This window comes from Sinocyclocheilus rhinocerous, unplaced genomic scaffold, assembly GCF_001515625.1.
Source record: "Sinocyclocheilus rhinocerous isolate Xijiao unplaced genomic scaffold, SAMN03320098_v1.1 scaffold1049, whole genome shotgun sequence".
Taxonomy (NCBI): domain Eukaryota; kingdom Metazoa; phylum Chordata; class Actinopteri; order Cypriniformes; family Cyprinidae; genus Sinocyclocheilus; species Sinocyclocheilus rhinocerous.
The window spans coordinates 1,179,730-1,200,345 of record NW_015652136.1 but is presented as its reverse complement, the minus strand read 5'-3'; the positions used below and the strand labels follow the sequence as shown (position 1 = coordinate 1,200,345).

General features: G+C 36.2%; 2 protein-coding genes across 2 annotated transcripts in view; one reads left to right on the top strand and one right to left on the bottom strand.

Annotated features, from left to right (window-relative positions):
• LOC107713557 (putative histone-lysine N-methyltransferase PRDM6) overlaps positions 1–8,283 on the bottom strand; it is a 48,094-nt gene extending 39,811 nt beyond the window's left edge. The window contains exons 1-3 of the mRNA XM_016519106.1: positions 8,239–8,283; positions 7,622–8,033; positions 5,082–5,389 (exon numbers count right to left, since the gene is read on the bottom strand). Coding sequence (XP_016374592.1) covers positions 5,082–5,389; positions 7,622–8,033; positions 8,239–8,283 — 765 coding nt within the window. The remainder of the gene's footprint in view (positions 1–5,081; positions 5,390–7,621; positions 8,034–8,238) is intronic.
• A 2,686-nt stretch (positions 8,284–10,969) lies between these two features.
• Positions 10,970–20,392, top strand: LOC107713556 (peptidyl-prolyl cis-trans isomerase C-like). The gene is made up of 6 exons (XM_016519105.1): positions 10,970–11,114; positions 13,705–13,928; positions 15,262–15,375; positions 15,453–15,546; positions 18,276–18,460; positions 19,936–20,392. Exons 1-6 carry the CDS (start codon positions 10,970–10,972, stop codon positions 20,062–20,064), a joined length of 891 nt encoding a protein of 296 aa, XP_016374591.1. The 3' UTR covers positions 20,065–20,392.
• The last annotated feature ends 224 nt before the right edge of the window (positions 20,393–20,616 follow it).

Sequence of the window (20,616 nt, the reverse complement as noted above, 5' to 3'; positions counted from 1 at the left end):
CGTTTTAGGTAGGTGTGGTTAACTCTTAACTTTTATAAAGAATATCTCTTTGGTTTTGAGACTTTAGTCTTTGCAACTTTACAGATCTTCTTTATGCACCAAGAGCTTGTAACACTCCAAAGAGAAAGGAAAAATTGAAATCGCATCATATGACCCCTTTAAACTTTATCACAAATTAAAATAAACAGAAAATAATAAACTAAAATAACTAAAACTAAAATAAAAAAAACACTTATATTAAAAAAAATCTAAACAAAAACACACAAAAAACTTACTAAAACTTGAACAAAAATTCTAATAAACAGAAAATAAAAAAAATAACCAATTAACTAAATAACTAATTAATAAAAACTACAATATTATCTCAAAGACACTAAAATATTGGACAGCTTTTAAAGGAATAGTCCACCCAAACATGCAAATTCTGGTTTCAAATGGGTTTTGGGTTCCAACGACTTCCATAATACGGACAAAAACACTATGGAAGTCAATGGGGACCAGAAATGGTTTGCTTCCCAACATTCTTCAGAATATCTTATCTTATATTTAACAGAAGAAAGAAACTTTAGGGAGAGTAAATGATGACAGAGTGATCTTATTTTTTGGGCGACTATTCCTTTAAAAGTCATCTTCCTCCACAACCGAAGATCTCCTGACTGTATCCTGGTACTCTCCTGTAAGATGTATAGAGACACTCGCTGCACTTTATTTTAACGCAGTAAAACAGCAGTGTTTAGTTCATAAACGTCACATTACTCTCGGCATCATGACAGCTCCTCTAACAAGACACGCTTTTACTGGGAGACATGTTTGAGTTGGACACGTGTTTACATCTGATTTATCCCTCATATTCATACAGACATACACTAGGCTGTCTATTTAACACGTTCATTTGGTGCAATTAATTATGGAATAAATAACGTGTTAAAATGCATTTAATGCAGCGCCCCGTCCAGACCTATCCATCATTATACATTGATGCAGTGTCTGAGTTATAAGTTATATTAGTCTAAAATTCAAGATATGAGTGCAAAAAAATCACCCTCTTATATTTCTATCATATGTATACACTACCAGTCAAAAGTTTTTGAACAGTAAGATTTTTAATGTTTTTTTAAAGACGTCTCTTCTGCTCACCAAGCCTGCATTTTTTTGATCCAAAGTACAGCAAATACAGTAAAATTTTGAAATATTATTATAGTTTAAAACAGCTGTTCTCTGTGTGAATATGTGTTAAACTGTAATTTATTTCTGTGATCAAAGCTGTATTTTCAGCATCATTACTCCAGTCTTCAGTGTCACATGATCTTCAGAAATCATAATAATATAGCTGACACTGAAGACTGGAGTAATGATGCTGAAAATTCAGCTGCGCATCACAGAAATAAATTACAGTTTAACAGATATTCACATAGAAAACAGCTGTTTTAAATAGTAAAAATATTTCAAAATTTTACTGTATTTGCTGTACTTTGGACCAAAAAAATGCAGGCTTGGTGAGCAGAAGAGACTTCTTTAAAAACATTAAAAATCTTACTCTTCTAAAACTTTTGACTGGTAGTGTAGTTTAGCAATATCACACCAGCAAGAGTCCACGCAAATGTGATATTGATTTATACAACAAGTTCAATAAACATGAAGCTTATATTGTGTTTTAGACACAATCTTATCTGTTTTGCTCAATTTCGCAAATGAAAATAGTTCCAATCAAGCCGCAGCAGAACAGCTGAGCATCTCTGATCAACACACAGCAGTGATTCATTACCGAATCAAGTGAGTCAATGATTCAGTGACTCTTTCATAAAGACAGTCACCTGCTTTGTTTCCAAATTAATCTGCTATTTGAACAAATCAAGTGAGTCAATGATTCAGTGACTCTTTCATAAAGACAGTCACCTGCTTTGTTTCCAAATTAATCTGCTATTTGAACAAATCAAGTGAGTCAATGATTCAGTGACAGTAACTCGGTTTGTTTCTAAATGAATCAGCCGTTTGAACACATCTAGTGAGTCAATGATTCACTGACTCTTTCATAAAGACAGTCACCTGCTTTGTTTCCAAATTAATCTGCTATTTGAACAAATCAAGTGAGTCAATGATTCAGTGACAGTAACTCGATTTGTTTCTAAATGAATCAGCCATTTGAACACACCTAGTGAGTCAATGATTCACTGACTCTTTCATAAAGACAGTCACTTGATTTGTTTCCAAATTAATCTCTTATTTGAACAAATCAAGTGAGTCAATGATTCAGTGATTCTTTCACAAAGACAGTCACTCGATTTGTTTCTGAATGAACCAGCTGTTTGAATGAATCAGTTGAATGAATGATTCAATGACTCACTCATTAAGACAGTTTGATATTTAGAGTGTCATCTTTAATATCCATTTATTATCATTACTTATGCAAAGTTGAATCAAATTGTTTCTTTCTAATGCTACTTTTTTTGGAATGTCTATTCAATGCTTTTCTTATTTAACATAATAAATACTTAATAATAATAAATAATAAAAACTTTTTTTTTTTTAAGTCTTTTGGGGGGATGATTTCTCAGCCCAAATTGACATGGGATTAATTTGTGATTAATTAATTGGCACATCATGAAATAAAAATTTTTTACATTTTAACATTTTAACATTAATACAAATATTGAAATAACAAAACATTAAAATTTAAAAATGTAATAGCTTAACAGCCCTGATATGTGTCCCTGCAGCACAAAAGCAGTGTTAAGTCGCTGGGGTATATTTGTAGCAATAGCCAACAATACATTGTATGGGTCAAAATTATACATTTCTCTTTTATGCCAAAAATCATTAGGATATTAAGTAAAGATCATGTTCCATGAAGATATTTTGTAAATCTCCTACCGTAAATATATCAAAACTTAATTTTTGATTAGTAATATGCATTGCTAAGAACTTCATTTGAACAACTTTAAAGATGATTTTCTCAATGTTTAGATTTTTTTGCACCCTCAGATTCCAGATTTTCAAATAGTTGTATCTCAGCCAAATATTGTCCTATCATAACAAACCTTATTTATTCAGCTTTCAGATGATGCATGCATCTCATAAACGTGTGTGTGTTTCTCTAATGAACTGAGACCTGCACTATCATTGTCATTTAAAGAAACAGCAGATGAACCATCAGTTTTATTTGCTCCTAATTGACTGAACAAATGTCTGCTATCAGGTGTTTAACCCGCAACACTTCCATACATCAGCGCTGTGACAGCAGGAGCCGTAATAACACGTCAATAAAAGGTCAGACAGACTTAATCAAACGCTGGATCGGCCGTAATGAGCGCGGTGTGCAATCTGTTCGCTAATATTAAACTAATAGATGATCTAACAGGGGAAATATTAATCTGTCGAGCTACCGAGCACCAATAACGCTCTGCCAAACCCAGCCGCTGATTCATTTGCCATTAGCAGTGATTTCTGACACACTCCAGAGAATCATTCTGCTATTTTAGTTCAGTTGCCGCTCCCCGCAGAAGATCTCGGCTCAGATGTTTGTGTTCTACACGTTCCAGCCTTTCATTCTCTGCTCTCAGACACACACACACACACACACACACACCGCCCGCTTTAATCCAGAGGAATTTTTACTGTAGAACCTGACGTCACACTGAACCAGACCACCAACAACATCTCTGCCTCAGCGTGCATTACAGACCCAGACTTTCACATCAGCTTTCACACCAACTCGTGCGAAAAGCAAAAAACGTAAAAAAGCTGTCAATCCTGACACTTTTGTACCTTATTCACTCCTAACTGGAGCATATTAGCAGCTTTTGTACCTTTTTTCTGAGTGTAAGAAGTTTAGCTTTATGCACATCTATAGAAATGTATTTCTATACCAAGGAATAAAAATATTTAAAAAAAAGGTGCCTGCAACTTTTTTTTCTCTCAAATTTCTGACATTTTTTCTCAGGCTTGCACGTTTACATCTCATTATTCTAAATTTTTTGCAATTTTGACTTTTATAATTGCGTTTACAACTCACAATTTCAACTTTTTTCCTCAGAATTCTGGTTTTATATCACGCAATTTTCATTTTTTTTTTTCTTCTAATTCTGAGAAATCTCACAATTCTATTTTTTCCATCACAGAATTTAAAAAAAAGGAAAAAAGGTCATTATGACTTTCTTTCTTGCAATTACAAGTTTATATTTCGCATTTCTGACTTATTTTCTCAGACTGGCTAGTTTATATCTCTCAACTGCAAGTTATAAATCATAATTCTGATTTCAAATCTAACAATTTAGATTTTTTTCCACTGAATCTTGCAATTTTGACTTTTTTCTCTGAATTCTGAGTTTACATCTTGCAATTGCTTTTTGTTAAAAAATTTAAAAGGTAATTGCTACTTTTTAATCTCACAATTCAGACTTTTTTCCACAATTCTGTTTTTTAAAACTTACCCCTTTTATAACAAACACAAAAGTTAATTGTATTAAATTTGTATTACATTTTTTCAATGACAGAAATAAGCTTCCATGCACAATATGACTGTTTAAACCTATTTCTGTCATAGAATAAAAATTGTGACGTTTTAGCTCACAATTCTGACTTTTATTTTTGCAGTTGTCCGGTTATATCTCAGCTCTGACTTTCCTTCTTAAAATTGCGAGTTAACATCTTGCACATCTTGAGTTATTACTGAAAAATGTCAGAATTATGAGATATAAACTCATATCAAATTGCATGAAAATAGTCAGAATTGTGAGCTAAAATGACACAATTATCCTTTTTATTTTACATTCTATGACAGAAAAAATCTTCCATGCATATCTGTCCATGTCTATATTTACAGAGCTGATAATTGATGATCCATCTGCACTCTCTCTCTCTCTCTCTCTCTGTCTGTCAGCTGGTGTCAGAGGTGAAGCTGCTGACCTTTAGTTAGTGTGTTTGGGCTTTTTCTAACCCGCCCCTCTTTGTGTTGGACACATCAGGTTGTTCGCACACGCACACGCACACACACACACACACACACACACACTCATACACACATACACACACACACACACACACATATACAAACACACACACACACACACACACACACTCACCTCCCATAAGTGTCTTGTGTTCCGCACAGAACCCGACTGCACCTTCTCCAGCGGCAGCGGGACTCCCTGGAAGGGCCCGATCCAGGTGCCCTGTGGGATGCGCTGGGCTGCACAGATGCCGTATCCCAGACCCGGGACGGTGCTGGTGCACAGACACACCTCACGGGGCAGATCCCTCAGCCAGTCCGGGACCTCTGGAGGAGGAACGGCCCCCGAGGAGCTGCTGGTCCCCACCAGCCTCCGCAGCGAGTGCAGGGGTCCATGCATGGGGCACTCGCCGTTACGGTTGTCCGCACACATGTCACAACCTGAGGGACGACACAGCGAGAGGGCCGGTTATTTACCCGCACACAGATGGGACCCCGAACGGCCCCCAAGATCCCCTTCACTGAGTCACAAACAAACTTTAAATTGTGCTTTTGTCAGCTGGTGCATGAAGACATTTCTGCTACTGCGCTTGGAACCATTGTGTAGGTACAGGCTGAAGAACGATTTTAAACCAAAAGCTTTAAATGTAAAAACAGATGCATTTATTAGCTTTTAAATAAGACCGTTTTCAATCATTTCACAATAGTAATCACTCAAAAAAAAATGCTTCTATTTGTGTTACGTGTGTGCCTATGAGTGATTGACCTTATGCACAAAAAAATGTGCAATTGACTTTAAATTATTTACCTTAAATTGTGCAAAGACAGATTAAAAAAAAAAACAACAGAAATTATGCTAAAAAAAAAAAAAAAGATTTTGTGCATTTGACTTGATTTTAAATGATGTAAAAACAGATTTTTGTGCATTTGATTTTAAATTATTGACTTTATGCCCAAAAACGTGCAATTTACCTGAAATCATTGAAAAAAGCTGAAATTATGCACAAAAAGATTCTGTGCATTAGACTTAAAATTACTGACATTATGCAAAAAAACATGTTTTTGTGCATTTGACTTTGATTGACTTTATGCAACAACAAAAAAATAAGTATATGCATTTGACTTCAAATGATTGACTTCATGCAAAAAAACTGCACGACTAAGAAGCGAGTAAAAAATACAACTATTTTAAATTGCGTTCAGTATTTAAACATATTCTGAGTGAGATATAAAATAAAAAGAAATAAATCGCAATGTGCATCGTCTCCTAAACTGACTTTAGTAGATGCGCTTTAGTCTCGAATCATGTTTGTTTTATTTTGTACTGTGCATCGGAATATTTTCATCGCGTTTTGCGTCTGAAAACCGCAGCACAACCAGCAGCGCAAATTACGCTGCGTGTTAAAGTAGTGCATGCGCTGGTCTGTAAAGCGCTTTATAAATGAGCTGCACTGCTCTGAAATATGAGCTCAGAATCGCGCGTGTAGATAAAGAAGTCTCACTGTCCCCCGGAGACACACATGTCCCGTGTTGGGATGATGAATGTGGGCCGATGGAGCAGATCGATCAGTGATCCGGACTCACTACAAAACTATACAGCAATTAATTGTGTGTTGTCCGCTCATCCCTCATGTGCTGCTGCATTTATCGATGAAGATCTGCTGATCACTCACCAGCTTTCACATCTCACACTCCTACAGTATTTCCCTCCGTGCATGAGCGCTTATTTAATTATCCAGAGAGAGAGAAAAAATATCGGAAATATAACGGGACAAAATCTACTTTTTTTGAGTCATTCAGAAGAATTCAGAGTAAAAATGATTTCAGGTGTTGACACTGACAATCAATGTAATTATCATATATTAGATTTTTAATTAAAAGTATTTAAGACATCTCAGCCAATTTAAATATTATATAGGCTACAAATCAGCTAAAGATGCTTATTCGTTGAATAGCCTATGCGTTTTAAAATAAGGCCGAGATTTTAAAAAAAAGAAAAAAAAGCCTTTTTCTTCAATGTGAATGTCGATTTTATTTTATTTATATGCATTTTAATTTGTGACAATTTCTTTAATTTCAGTAAATAATTTCAGGATATTCGATACCGCTCGTTGATTAATTTCGCAGTGATCCGGATTAAAAACTCGTCAAATTCAACACGCACCTGCCTGAGAATAAATTCAATTCGATCACTAGAGAATTCAGTAAAATCTGAATCTCCGGCCCATTACAAAAATACTAAGAAACTGTTTTAAGAAGATGAACTTGCAGTTATGCACTAATATAATGTAGGCTAGACCAGTGCTATTTTATCATAAAACTAAATTGTTCATTTAAATATGGCATGCATTTAAATATATTTTCTAAATCGCAACAGCACGTAAATTGACTTTTTCTCAATAACTAATCGCCAGAAACAGGTTTAGGTTTGTACCCTAATAAAGCGCTGGTTTTGTCAAACACTACCCTCAAAAAAATAAAGGTTCTTCACGAGTTCTGTTGTTTTCAAGAACCATATTCCTCTCTGTATATTTATCGTGTTGCGCTTCTTCAAAGCACCAGAACGCCGATGTTTTAGAAAGTTTGCATGTGACCCTTCTTTCCTCCTGTTTATTTTTATGAGTGTGTGTGTGTGTGTGTGTGTGTGTTATGAAAGAGCATTAAGCTACATACGGTTGTTGAGCTCTCCGTTGTGGTTGTTGAGCGGGATGATCTCCATCCTCTGCTGTCCGTACAGATAATAGTCCAGCTCCTCGGAGCTCAGCTTCAGCCGCGATCCTTTATCATTCTTAAAGTTGGACGACAAACAAAGTTCTTTGGCTCGAGAAGCTCCGCCGCCGGTGTCGGAGCTCAGCGTCTGTCCGAACAGCGCGATCTGACCCGCGGGAGACGCGGCGGAGGAGCTGGAGCTCGAGATCAGGCTGGGTCTCTGCAGGCGGAGGCTCTCCAGCGGCACCGGAGGCGGCAGAGAAGCGGCTTTCAGTGCGCTATTCTGCGGGAAGAGCTGCTGCCAGTGCTGGATGTAGGTCGGGTCCACTTTGAGGAAAGCAGAACCGCTCGGCTCGCCCGGCTTCAGCATGTCCGACTGTAACAGCAGCACAGATGATGGATGATGATGGTGGACTTTCATGAGCTCTTCAGAAAAGAATCGCTGGTTAAGTTAACTAGTCAGGCCGCGACGCGCGTTTAAACACACTACAACACAGGAGCCGAGTCGTACCGGACTTCTGCGCTCGCGCCGCATGTTTGTGCGAGTCAAATGCAAGCGCTCGCGAGTGAAACACACTTACCCTGTCAGAGGAGTCCAGGCTGTGACTCTTGGACACCCACAACATCTCAGTATTGACCGAGAGCTCTGCTCGAACCCCTGTCGGCGCGTGCACGCGCAGCGCGCTCCCGCACGAGCACGCGCCTCTACGTGATGCTGAGCGCTTGGTTTTAATTCGGCATTACTTTTTTTTTAAGTGTCGGATCATGCATTAGATTAGATGCATGCATTGTACAAAAATACGCATTGCACAAAAAGTGTGCACAAGAAAGTTGCTGGAATCATAAATTATTGTCGGAGTTTTGAGTTTGCATGATAATGAATGACTCTATCAATCAGGCATTTGATAATTGCATTAGCCTATTTCTTTAACTCGCTCGCTTGACGCACCAGATAAGACTGCATAATAGTTTCCCAGCATTTCCTTCCAGACGCTTGAGAAAGTTTAGGAAAAGCGCTCTGTATCTGAATGTAGGGCATTTTTCAGCAGAGGAGGGTAAATGTTTTGACTGGCAACATTGTGACAGGCCCATTCGTCATCCAGAGGTCTCTGCAGATTGATAACGAACCAAAACACAAACATTATCGTCTAAAAAAATGAATTCTTGTCTACAAATGCATTTCACCCTTAAAGAATGTGAGCAAGAACAGCGCGCAGATTTAGATTTTTCTTTGGCGATAAAGCTTTATTTTAGGCATGGCGCAATTATCATTAAAATTATTAAATCGCGCTATAATCTGTTTTAATTAATTAAATTACTGTTATTATTTAAATAACAATAATGCATGTCGAATATAACCTTTAAACCATTTATAGTTGTCACACTTCCAAATAACACTGCTCTTATGACAGCGTATTGGTGTTTTTATTCATTGATAAATGACCGGTGAAATAAAGTGCACTCGAGGGGCAGAAGAGATCAATACATTAACTGCCCAAATATATCATTTTCTGTGCCAAAAACACGGATTATTAAAGCAGAGCCTAAACTTGGGCTTCATTTGTATATTTTCAGCGCGTGCAAAAAAGTGTTTAGGCGTGTCTTTCATTAACATGGACTGCTGTTTGACATTCACTTAGACCCTTTGCATTTCTTGTTAATTAATTCTGCTGATGGCTGAAAGACAAATGAACGGCTGCGTGTGACAGGAGTCCGATAAAGAATCCAGCCACCAGCGCCTCTTATTATAGTTTTAAGGTCACGGGTTGCTGAGTATATAATTCATTAATATAGACGTATATTCAGATGGGAGTTGATGCTCGTCCTGTTGTTGCAACTCAAACTTATAAAAAATTGCCTGTTAATAACCCACTGCAAAAAAAGAGAGATTTATAGAAGTGCCTCGAGTGTGTTTTACATCAGTCTATTAATGATGTAAAAGCGCTTTTGCTGTTTATCCGTTAACACAACTCTTTTTGTGTCGTTTGACAGAGGGAAAAGCGGAGTGAACTCATTCATATCGCAGATTTCCAGCACACTGCTGCTCGGGTTTGGTCGTGCATCACAAAACCTTTATATAGTGTTTGCCGTTTCTGCGAAAATATGAGAGTCGCGCGACAATTCAAAATAATGATAAAACATGAATTATCCGTAATAAATCCAGTACCGATCTAAATTCATTTTAATATCGATTTGTATCAAAATAGCCTGATGCAAATGCATATTTGAATGAGACAGAATTAAGTTATCCTTTATCTTCAACTCATTCCGCGCAAAATAGCCTAAAGTCAGTTTAGCCGCCATATTGAATTTAACGCGGTTAAAACGAGGCTGCGAGGGATTTACGGTTGCAAAGGCATGCACTATATAAAAGTGTAATCTTTACAATTCAGAACTATTTAATGGAGTTTTTGTCTGCTTAAAGTCTTTTCAGATAGATATTTCATCAGCTAAACAATCGGTAATCAAGAATCCATTGAACGCACAGTACTTGAGTCTTTCACGGCCTCGTTTTCGTTCCCGTCAGAAATTAAATATACACGCTACGCTACCCATGAATGAGCTCTATTGAATATTGAAATATGTCGCTGTCATTCTTTCAAACGGGACAAAGGGGGCGCACTAGAGCCTATCAAAATTACCCGGTCGCACTTACAAACTGTGGAAAATACGTTTTATAATCACTTACATTACTATTTAATTATTATAAGTATATAAAATGTATGAATACTGTACTTGCATGCAACAAACACGAATTTGGTAGTTTAGTTTGATTAAAGGAGGCCTGTCAGTATATTTTTGTAGGTATCCAACTAACAGAATGTTCTCAGAAGGCAAGGTTATGAATTAATATTCTTCCAGTAACGTTAACAGTATGCTTGTTCAAAGTTATCTAGTTTTTAATAACGTTCTCAAAGCATTAGCACAAAAACATGCAATGTTTTTCTGAAACATTTTAGTCTAATGTTTTATAAATGTTACTATGTGCTACTTGTTTCCAGATGATTCAGGGAACGTTTTCATAATGTTTGCAAAATCATAACTGAGCATCCTTAATGTTTTCTCTAACAATCACATAACCAAGAACAAATAAAAACATTTTTACTGGGCATTCTGAAAACACTCAGAAATAATGTTTTCATATCATAACGGGAACATTAGCAAAACACTATATAACATATTTTTGTTAGACAGGTACGTGGATATTTTTCTGATGCTCTAATAAGTGACACGTTCAGTCTTATTTAGACCTCCTGGAGTCTGGCTTTCAGACACCGACCCAGATGGTTAACCACTACACCACATCACCTCATGTCTGATCCATCAGTGAAGACAGATCTGAAGATGCCATCAGCGAGAGAGCGCCGCTCTTTCTCCTTCTGTCTCTCTCAATCCAGCTCAGTGACTGGAGCTTTGGGCTCTGAAGCTCTGCTCTCTTTGAGTCGTCAGAAACCCTGTAACACGTCCTGACAGAACTGAAGCTGGATGCATCGCAATCATACGAGCACACCATAACCAAACCAGTCAATGGAAGTCCACTCGTCTGAGGTGGTGAAGCACAGTGAATTATATTTACAAAACCGTACCTGAGCTCCCAGGAGTAAATCAGTTATTTATAAAACACCATTTTCTGGCAATTCAGCAACAATTTTGCGGCGATTTCTTCAGTTGCTGCCTTAGTTGAATTCTCTCACAGGATCCCTGAAAGGAAAAAAAAGAGATAAGGGTGATACATAAAACAAAAAACTGAATGTATATTTGTGACCCTGGAGCACACAACCAGTCATAAGGGTCAATTTTTCGAAATTGAGATTTATACATCATCTGAAATCTGAATAAATAAGCTTTCCATTGATGTATTTGAGTCGTCAGAAACCCTGTAACACGTCCTGACAGAACTGAAGCTGGATGCATCGCAATCATACGAGCACACCATAACCAAACCAGTCAATGGAAGTCCACTCGTCTGAGGTGGTGAAGCACAGTGAATTATATTTACAAAACCGTACCTGAGCTCCCAGGAGTAAATCAGTTATTTATAAAACACCATTTTCTGGCAATTCAGCAACAATTTTGCGGCGATTTCTTCAGTTGCTGCCTTAGTTGAATTCTCTCACAGGATCCCTGAAAGGAAAAAAAAGAGAAAAGGGTGATACATAAAACAAAAAACTGAATGTATATTTGTGACCCTGGAGCACAAAACCAGTCATAAGGGTCAATTTTTCGAAATTGAGATTTATACATCATCTGAAATCTGAATAAATAAGCTTTCCATTGATGTATGGTTTGTTAGGATAGGACAATATTTGGCAATATTTGGAAAATCTAGAATCTGAGGGTGCAAAAAAATCTAAATATTGAGAAAATCATCTTTTAAAGTTGTTCAAATTAAGTTCTTAGCAATGCATATTACTAATCAAAAATTAAGTTTTGATATATTTATGGTAGGAGATTTACAAAATATCTTCATGGAACATGATCTTTACTTAATATCCTAATGATTTTTGGCATAAAAGAGAAATGTATAATTTTGACCCATACAATGTATTGTTGGCTATTGCTACAAATATACCCCAGCGACTTAACACTGCTTTTGTGCTGCAGGGACACACATATATATATACGCCAACTGTTTTTTTTTTTTAATTCATTGATTTATATTTTGGATTTATTTTCCTGTTATGTTGCACATTTACCTTTAACCATTTAATTTAGATTTATGTTTTATTTTTGGTCAGTCTGGTCTTGGTTTTGAAGCATCTTCCTCATCACATCTGTAAGCGTGCATTGATCTGAGACCTGCTGGAATAACCTGTAAAATACACACCAAACCTGCACATCTGAGCATCTGGTAGAACCGAGTTCACAGGGTTTCCCGTAAAACACCGACGCTGAACGAAATAACCGGCAGACTAAAATTCATGCCCGGGCCGATGATTAGACCAGCCATCAGCGCAGAAGCCATTACGGCGAGCTCTCCTGGGTCAGGCCTTCTGAGATGAGGTCTGGTGCTTTACATGGCAGCTACCAGCGAGTGTAATGAAGCGCGCGCTTGGCCTGATTAAGGGACCCGCGGCCCTCGGATCGTGTGCTTTGAGGAAACACTGCAGAGAACAAACCCGATTAGAACAGGGTTTATACGACACCAAATTATAAAGATTTCTAGGCCTACTTACCTACACTCTTACAAATAACAGCGATGCCATAGAAGACGCATTGTGGGTTCCCCAAAACACCTTTCACTGAACTCTTTCTGAAAAGAACCATTCTTTCACACTCTTAAAAATAAAGCTTCTGTATTGGCAGGACCTTAAACATCCATGGAACCACCAAAGGTTCTTTATAACGGAAAAATCCGTTATAAAGTGTGATCTTCACACTGATGCAAAATGGTTCTTTTAAGAAACTGTTCATTGAACCGTTCATCACTGCAATGTGAAAAAGATTTATAAAATCTGAAGAACTTTTCCTTCCATTATAAAGAATGTGTTTTGCAATGTAAAGGCTCCATTGATGTTAAAGGTTTTCAAGAAACAATCAATGCCAAAGAAGAACCTTGGTTTTTAAGAGAGTATTCATTTAGTTGAACCAGACCATCAGAAATATTATTTATTCCAAATGCTATTAAAAATCAAACCAAAATCTCTTGCACATCTTATTTGAAAATCCACTTTAAAGTACTATCTAATGTTTAGACCAACTATCCTGTTCCAAAAAACCAAAGAAAAAAAAAATCCATATTTTCCAAAAATTAATTGGAGTGTTTTACGAGAAAACACAGTTTTTCTAGACTACTTCAAATTACGCATTTAATTCAATGTTTTAAATGTGGTTTCTTTGTGAAATTTAGCCACTAGCAATTTTTGAGTCAAAATGTATCATTTTACAAAAATGAAAAAAAAAATGTATCAAAATGTATCAAAACACCATTTTTTTCTTGTTTATTTACATTTCTCCGTTGTTCTGTACATTGCTACTATATTCTTTATAAATCGGTGTGTCTTGTGTAATATGTGTATAATACGTAGCCTAATTAAATTCCTGAGACGGTGACGCGAGCGGGAGGCGGAGCGTCATACAGGAAGACGCGCGCGTCACGGAATCCGCTGCTTCTCTTCAGTCAAATCCGCGCTCGCATCGCGTCGCATCGCATCCATATTCAGAGATGCAGCGACACCAGCTCTGGCGCGCGTTTGCGCTCCTCTATTTGCCGGTTTTAGGAAGCGCCATTGATTTTAAAACGCGGACGGGACCGCGAGTGACGGATAAGGTGAGACGCGCGTCCTGCAGCATTCTCCGCGACGCGTCGCAATACAACCATCCATCCGCTCCTACATGAACTAAACCTGCGGCGTGTCGCTAGTGTTTTTGTCTTTTAAGCGATGACAGATCGCGCGCATGCGTGTCCGTCAATGCATCTGTTCTGTTCACGCGACGCGACGCGCTGCACTGCGTCACATATGACGCTTTACAGAAACACACAGCATTGCAGCATCATGACCGAATAAGCTGATTATGTTAATAGTATAATTCACTTTTGAATTTTTACATATTTGCAAATGCTTAAATTCGTAGATACACTGGCGTTCAAATGTTTGGGATCAGTAAGATTTCTAACGTTTAAAAAGAAGTTTCTTCTGCTCATCAAGGCTGCATTTATTTGATCAAAAAACAGAAAAAAAACTTTTAATATTGTGAAATATTTTTACAATAAAAAAAAGGATTGCATATACTTTAAACTGTAATTTATTTCTGTGATGCGCAGCTGTATTTTCAGCATCATAACTCCAGTCTTCAGTGTCTCATGATCTTCAGAAATCATTCTAATATGCTGATTTATTATCAGAGCTGGAAACTGTTGCTGCTTCATATTTTTTTGGAAGCTGTGATACTTTTTTTCTGGATTCTTTGATGAATAAAAAGCTTTTATTCAAAATAGAAATATTTTCAAACAATATAAGTTAGAAACTTTTTACAGTTTAACAGATATTCACATAGAAAACAGCTGTTTTAAATTATAATAATATTTCAAATTTTTTACTGTATTTTTGATCAAATAAATGCGGCCTTGATGAGCAGAAGAGACTTCTTTAAAAACATTAAAAATCTTACTGATCCCAAACTTTTGAACGCCAGTGTATATATACTAGTATTACACACACAGTGCTGCACCGCAAAACATGATTCTCTTAGTGTTTGTGTCTTGTGTTCTAGTATAAATATTTACAAATCCTCGAATCAAGATGAATTTACTGTACAAGTAAAATGAGTTAAGATATTACGTCTTGTTTTCTGTAAAAAAAAAAGTATCAAAATTTAGTTCAAAAATATCTGCCAATGGTGCAAGAAAAATAATCTCGTTTAGCCTTTGAATTAAGATTATTTTTCAGATATTTTTGCTTGTTTATATTATAAAAGACTTTTTTTTTTAGAAAACAAGATCTTAAACCATTTCACTTGTTCAGTAAATGCATCTTGATTCGAGAATGTTTAGATATTTATACTAGAACACAAGACACAAACACTAAGTAAGAGAATGATTTTTTGCAGTGTGATCTGTGATGTTTGGCTGTGAATGGTGAAAGTGCTGGTTTGTGCTGCAGGTGTTTCTTGACATCACCGTCGGAGGACACGAGGTTGGCAGGATCGTGATTGGTCTGTTCGGAGAGGTCGCTCCGCTGACCGTGCAGAACTTCGTGGCTCTTGCCACAGGAGAGGTAAAACTCACCATACACACGACACGCATCTATCATCATACAGCAGCATGCTGCTCTGACACAGCTCCTCTCTTCAGGAGGGTTACGGGTACAAAGGCAGCAAGTTCCATCGGGTTATCAAGGATTTCATGATCCAAGCAGGAGATTTCACCGCTGGAGACGGAACAGGAGGTGAGGACGAGTGAGCACACGGCAAAAAATCATTCTCTTGCTTAGTGTTTGTGTCTTGTGTTCTAGTATAAATATCTAAACATTCTTGAATCAAGATGCATTTACTGTACAAGTGAAATGAGTTAAGATATTATGTCTTGTTTTCTAAAAAAAAATAAAAAATTGTGTTCGTTTTTGCTTAAAACAAGCAAAAATATCAGCTAATGCGGTAAGAAAAATAATCTTAATTCAAAGGCTAAACAAGATTATTTTTCTTGCACCATTGGCAGATATTTTTGCTTGTTTTAAGCAAAAACTAACATTTTGATACTTTTTTTTTAGAAAACAAGACTTAATATCTTAACTCATTTTACTCGTACAGTAAATTCATCTTGATTCAAGATTTATACTAGAAAACAAGGCACAAACACTAAGTAAGAGAATGATTTTTTGCGGTGCTCTCCCTCATGTCTTCTCTGGAACACAGAAAATGTTAATGTTTCTCTGATTAAAATGTACAAATGAAATAGATGATTAACAGCAGGTATGATTGCACGCTCTCATGTTTATCAGTCGAATGAATCCAATCTGATTTCAGATTTTGAAGGTTTTTATTCAGCTTTCAGATTATGTATAAATTTCAATTTCAAAAAATTACCCTTATGACTGGTTTTGTGCTCCAGGGTCACAAATAATAATAATAATGATAAAAAAATATTTACATGAAATAAATTAAAATATAAAAGAACTTATATTATTTCAGCTAGTTACCAAAGCATTTCATAAAACACTACATAGATATATTTAAAAAAACTAACAAAAGACAGAAACACAAAATTTCTAAAACTTTAAATAAAAAAAATCTAATTTTCATTAGATTAACTTGAAGTACTAAAATAACTCAAACTATATATATATATATATATATATATATATATATGTATATATATACAGAAACAAAAAACTAAACTTAAAAAAATCTAAAAAAAAAATAATTAAAAAAAGCTTTTTCATTACTTGAAGTACTAAAATAACTAAATAAACTAAAACTAATAAATAAACATTAAAAAAAACTGTATAGGCATTAAAAAAACTAATAAAAACACAAAATTGCTAAAACTTAAAAAAATCAATACACATTTTTTTAACAGAATATATAAAAATAAAAACAAATTCAAAATATTAACAAAAACTGCAATAGTATATCAATGATACTAAAGTAACACTGGTTTATATGAACTTAAGCATTGGGTCAGTCAGTATAATTGTTATTTTCACCTTGATGACGCATCTAGAAAGAAAGCAGACTTATATAAAGAACATTTTAGCAGTCTCTTCCAGTGACCAGTTCATAAGATGTGAGACATAAATGACTATAAGCACGTTCGTACAGTAGCCTGTGTGTAAACATGCACCCCATTTCAATCAGATTAAATTCAATCATCAAAAGTGTTTATATGAAGGCTTTTCAGTCCGATTGAGCCATCAATCTGATTCTAAACACATTATTTGGGTGCATGGAAACGTAGCTTGTGTTGAACTCCAAAAAGCCGTGAAAGCATGACAGCTGTGTGAGGAACAGGTCCAAACCTACGCAGATACTCACTCAAAATTATGTCAAACCTGACGTTCTGCATATATTCAGGAGGTGTGTGGAAGATCATCAGTGAACTAGATAAAAAAAGTTTGTCAAGACAAACTTTAGGTTGGCTTGAGAAAGCCTAGCCTGAAAGTTTAAAGCAGTTGTAAAAGCCTGAAGTTTGAATATTTAGATAGATTAGATAGATGTTGATAACATGTTTCTAGCATGATTAGCATGTTTTTAACATGATTGGCCTGTTACTAGCATATTGCTGGCATGATTAGCATGTTGCTAGCATGATTAGCAAGTGACTAGCATGATTAGCATGTTACTAGCATATCACTAGCATGATTCTAGCATGATTAGCATGCTACTAGCATGTTGCTAGCATGATTAGCATTGTTACTAGCATGTTTCTAGCATGATTAGCATGCTACTAACATGATTAGCAAGTGACTAGCATGTTGCTAGCATGATTAGCCAGTAACTAGCATGTTGCTAGCATGATTAACAAGTTACTACCATGTCACTAGCATGTTTCTAGCATGATTAACATTTTGCTTGCATGTTGCTAGCATGATTAGCAAGTAACTAGCAAGATTAGCATGTTATTAGCATGTTTTCTAGCATGATTAGCATGTTACTACCATGTTTCTAACATGATTAGCATGTCGCTAGGATAGATAGATAGATATAGATAGATAGATAGATAGATAGATAGAAATAGTCAGATGATAGATAGATAGATAGATTAGAAATATTAGATGAGTTTGAATGGATTAGAAATAGTACATAGAAGGGAAGTCTGATTGAGTCTAATGGGCTTCAGTTTGTTTAGATTAGAATTTTGACAGTTGGAGTTTGAATAGTCTTGGCTCATCTCAACATTCCGTCAATGTAAGTGTATGGGATTTTTATGATTTTTAATCTTAATCTTTATGAAAACCATAAGTCGGATCAGTCTGAAAAGATAAGGCACACTAAGTCAGATCAGTCTGAAGAGCTGGGCTGAGTTTGGTGGTTCTAGCTTAAAAGCTCTAGGAGGAGGAGCGTTCAGAAATTTAGTCTAAGAAGAATAATAATAAAAAGCTTAAGTAGCAGATCAGTAGGCTTTCTCAAGCCAACCTAATAATTCCTCACACAGAACTATAATTCCTGTGTCTTTCAGGAAAAAGCATCTACGGAAGCACGTTTGCAGATGAGAGCTTCAGGCTCAAGCATCTGGGCGCAGGTTGGGTCAGCATGGCAAACGCCGGGCCCGACACCAACGGCTCGCAGTTCTTCATTACTTTAGCCAGAGCGCCGTGGCTGGACGGAAAACACGTGGTGTTTGGCAAAGTCCTGGAGGGGATGGTATGAGAAGAACACACTAACACACACAGACAGAGTGAATAACGTCACTAGAAAACCAACAGTCGGATTTAATTCTACAGCGCTTAATATAGCACAGATCGTTTCAGAGCGGCTTCACCATACACTCAAATAATGCTAACAAATAAATATTATTTAACATTCCTAAACCTATTGTATACGGGTCAAAGACGAGACGTCCAAATTAAATTTACAAAAGTGATTTTATATACACAGAAAGTCTGCTTTAATGTTTCAAAGAATTTTAGTGGAAATAAAATGTCAAAATAATTCTTCACTATCATTCAGTGTAACAGATATATTTATGTAAAAATGACCTGTACTTTATAATAATAATAATAATAAGTAATCATACTAAATTTTATTACATTTTAAAACGTCTTGCTGATGAATGGGTCAAACCTAGTGGTTTGAAGCATCGTGGCAAAAAATTGGTAAAGATTTAAAATGACAATTAATTAATTAATTAATAATGATTCTGGTTCTAAGTATGCCTGATGAGATTTTTTGTTATATGAATTATTGTTACACTGAATGGGCGACTTCAGTAAATTAGTAAAAATGTACGATGGTCATTATTTTTTACTCAGAAAAAAATTAAATTAAACAGCACACATTCTAAATTTAAAGTTTAAATTAAAAAATTTAAAGCTGTATTGATTTTTTTTTTTGATGCTTGAAAACCCATTCTTGTCTTTGACCCGTAGACATTGACTTATGGTGTGTTCACACCAGACGCGAAGCGAATATGCGCATCGCGTCGCTCGCTCTAGATTACTCGCGGGATGTTTTCCGTGTCACTCGCGCGAATAAAAACGTAGCGCGATCAACCATGGTGGAGATACCTACATTTTTGAACTTGCGCGAAAGACGCGATTGAGGCGAATATCGTGTGTTCGCGGCAAACGCATCGTGCATTCCGCGTCATTCGTGTCGCACGGCGCGAATTCGCCTCTATTCGCATCTTTGCGTTGACTTTGCATGTAATCTACTCGCGCGAATATTTACATTCGCGTCTGGTGTGAACACACCATTACACCAACAAAACTGATTTTTATGGGTTAAAGTAGGTAGAAATACCTCTTTAAAGTAATAAAAGGTTACCACTTTTTACAGTGTAATTGAACAGGAAAAAAAATTTATGTTGCAAAGTTCTTTAATTATGAAATTAATAAAATTTCAGCTGTAAAGCTGCTCTAAAAATGCAAAAGTGTCATTATTCGACTCAATTTGGTTTCAGTGTTGATTAAAATTGTAGTTCAGTAGTCAGTAGTTAGTAGTTGATTTAACAATGAAGTGATTTCAACTGAACAATGACTGTTTAGTATTATCTTTTTACAGCAGAATTGAATTGAATCACTATTTTCTAATCTATCATCACTGTAAAGCTGCTTTGAAATAAAGGTGACTTGGCTTCAATAGCAAGCTCATCAGGTATGAAACAAACTGTGTTTCAGGCTGTGGTTCACACCATCGAGCTCCAGGACACGAACGATCGTAACCTGCCCTACACCGAGTGTGTGATCGTCAACAGCGGCAAGATCAAGCTCAAAGAGCCCTTCGTCGTGGAAGTGGAGCGATGGTGAACCGTTATGATTTCTGTGTTTATATATTCATATCTGCTGGTGGTGGAGTCGTGTCGTTAGATTCTTCTCTTACTATGAGAGAATATTCAGAGAAATCACACCGTCATACGGCCAAATGTGACCTGTTCTGGCAAGATGAGTCGAAATGAGCAAATTTACAAAAATGAGTTAAATTTATTTTCATTCTCCATTAAAATTACCTTCAAAATGACTTGTAGGAATCTGACAAAAAATGGCTGAGCTACATCTGTTTGAAGTTGATTTTGAGAAAAAACGAGTTAAAGTTTTCTGTAGGTTCCAAAGAAAAATCACCAAGGCAACGTTGCATATTTTCCTCCAGTTCTTTTCTTAATAATCATAATTACTATATTATTAATCACAATATTGCTATTTTTTATTTTAGCTTTGTTATTAAAAATAAGAACAAAAATGCAAATGAACAGTAGTTTAATCAAGAGCAGCGAGTGATGCCGTCTTTTCTTTTAATGTTTGATTAACATTGAGACAGATCTATGTTGAGACCTACTGTAATGCATGGATCTAATATAACGT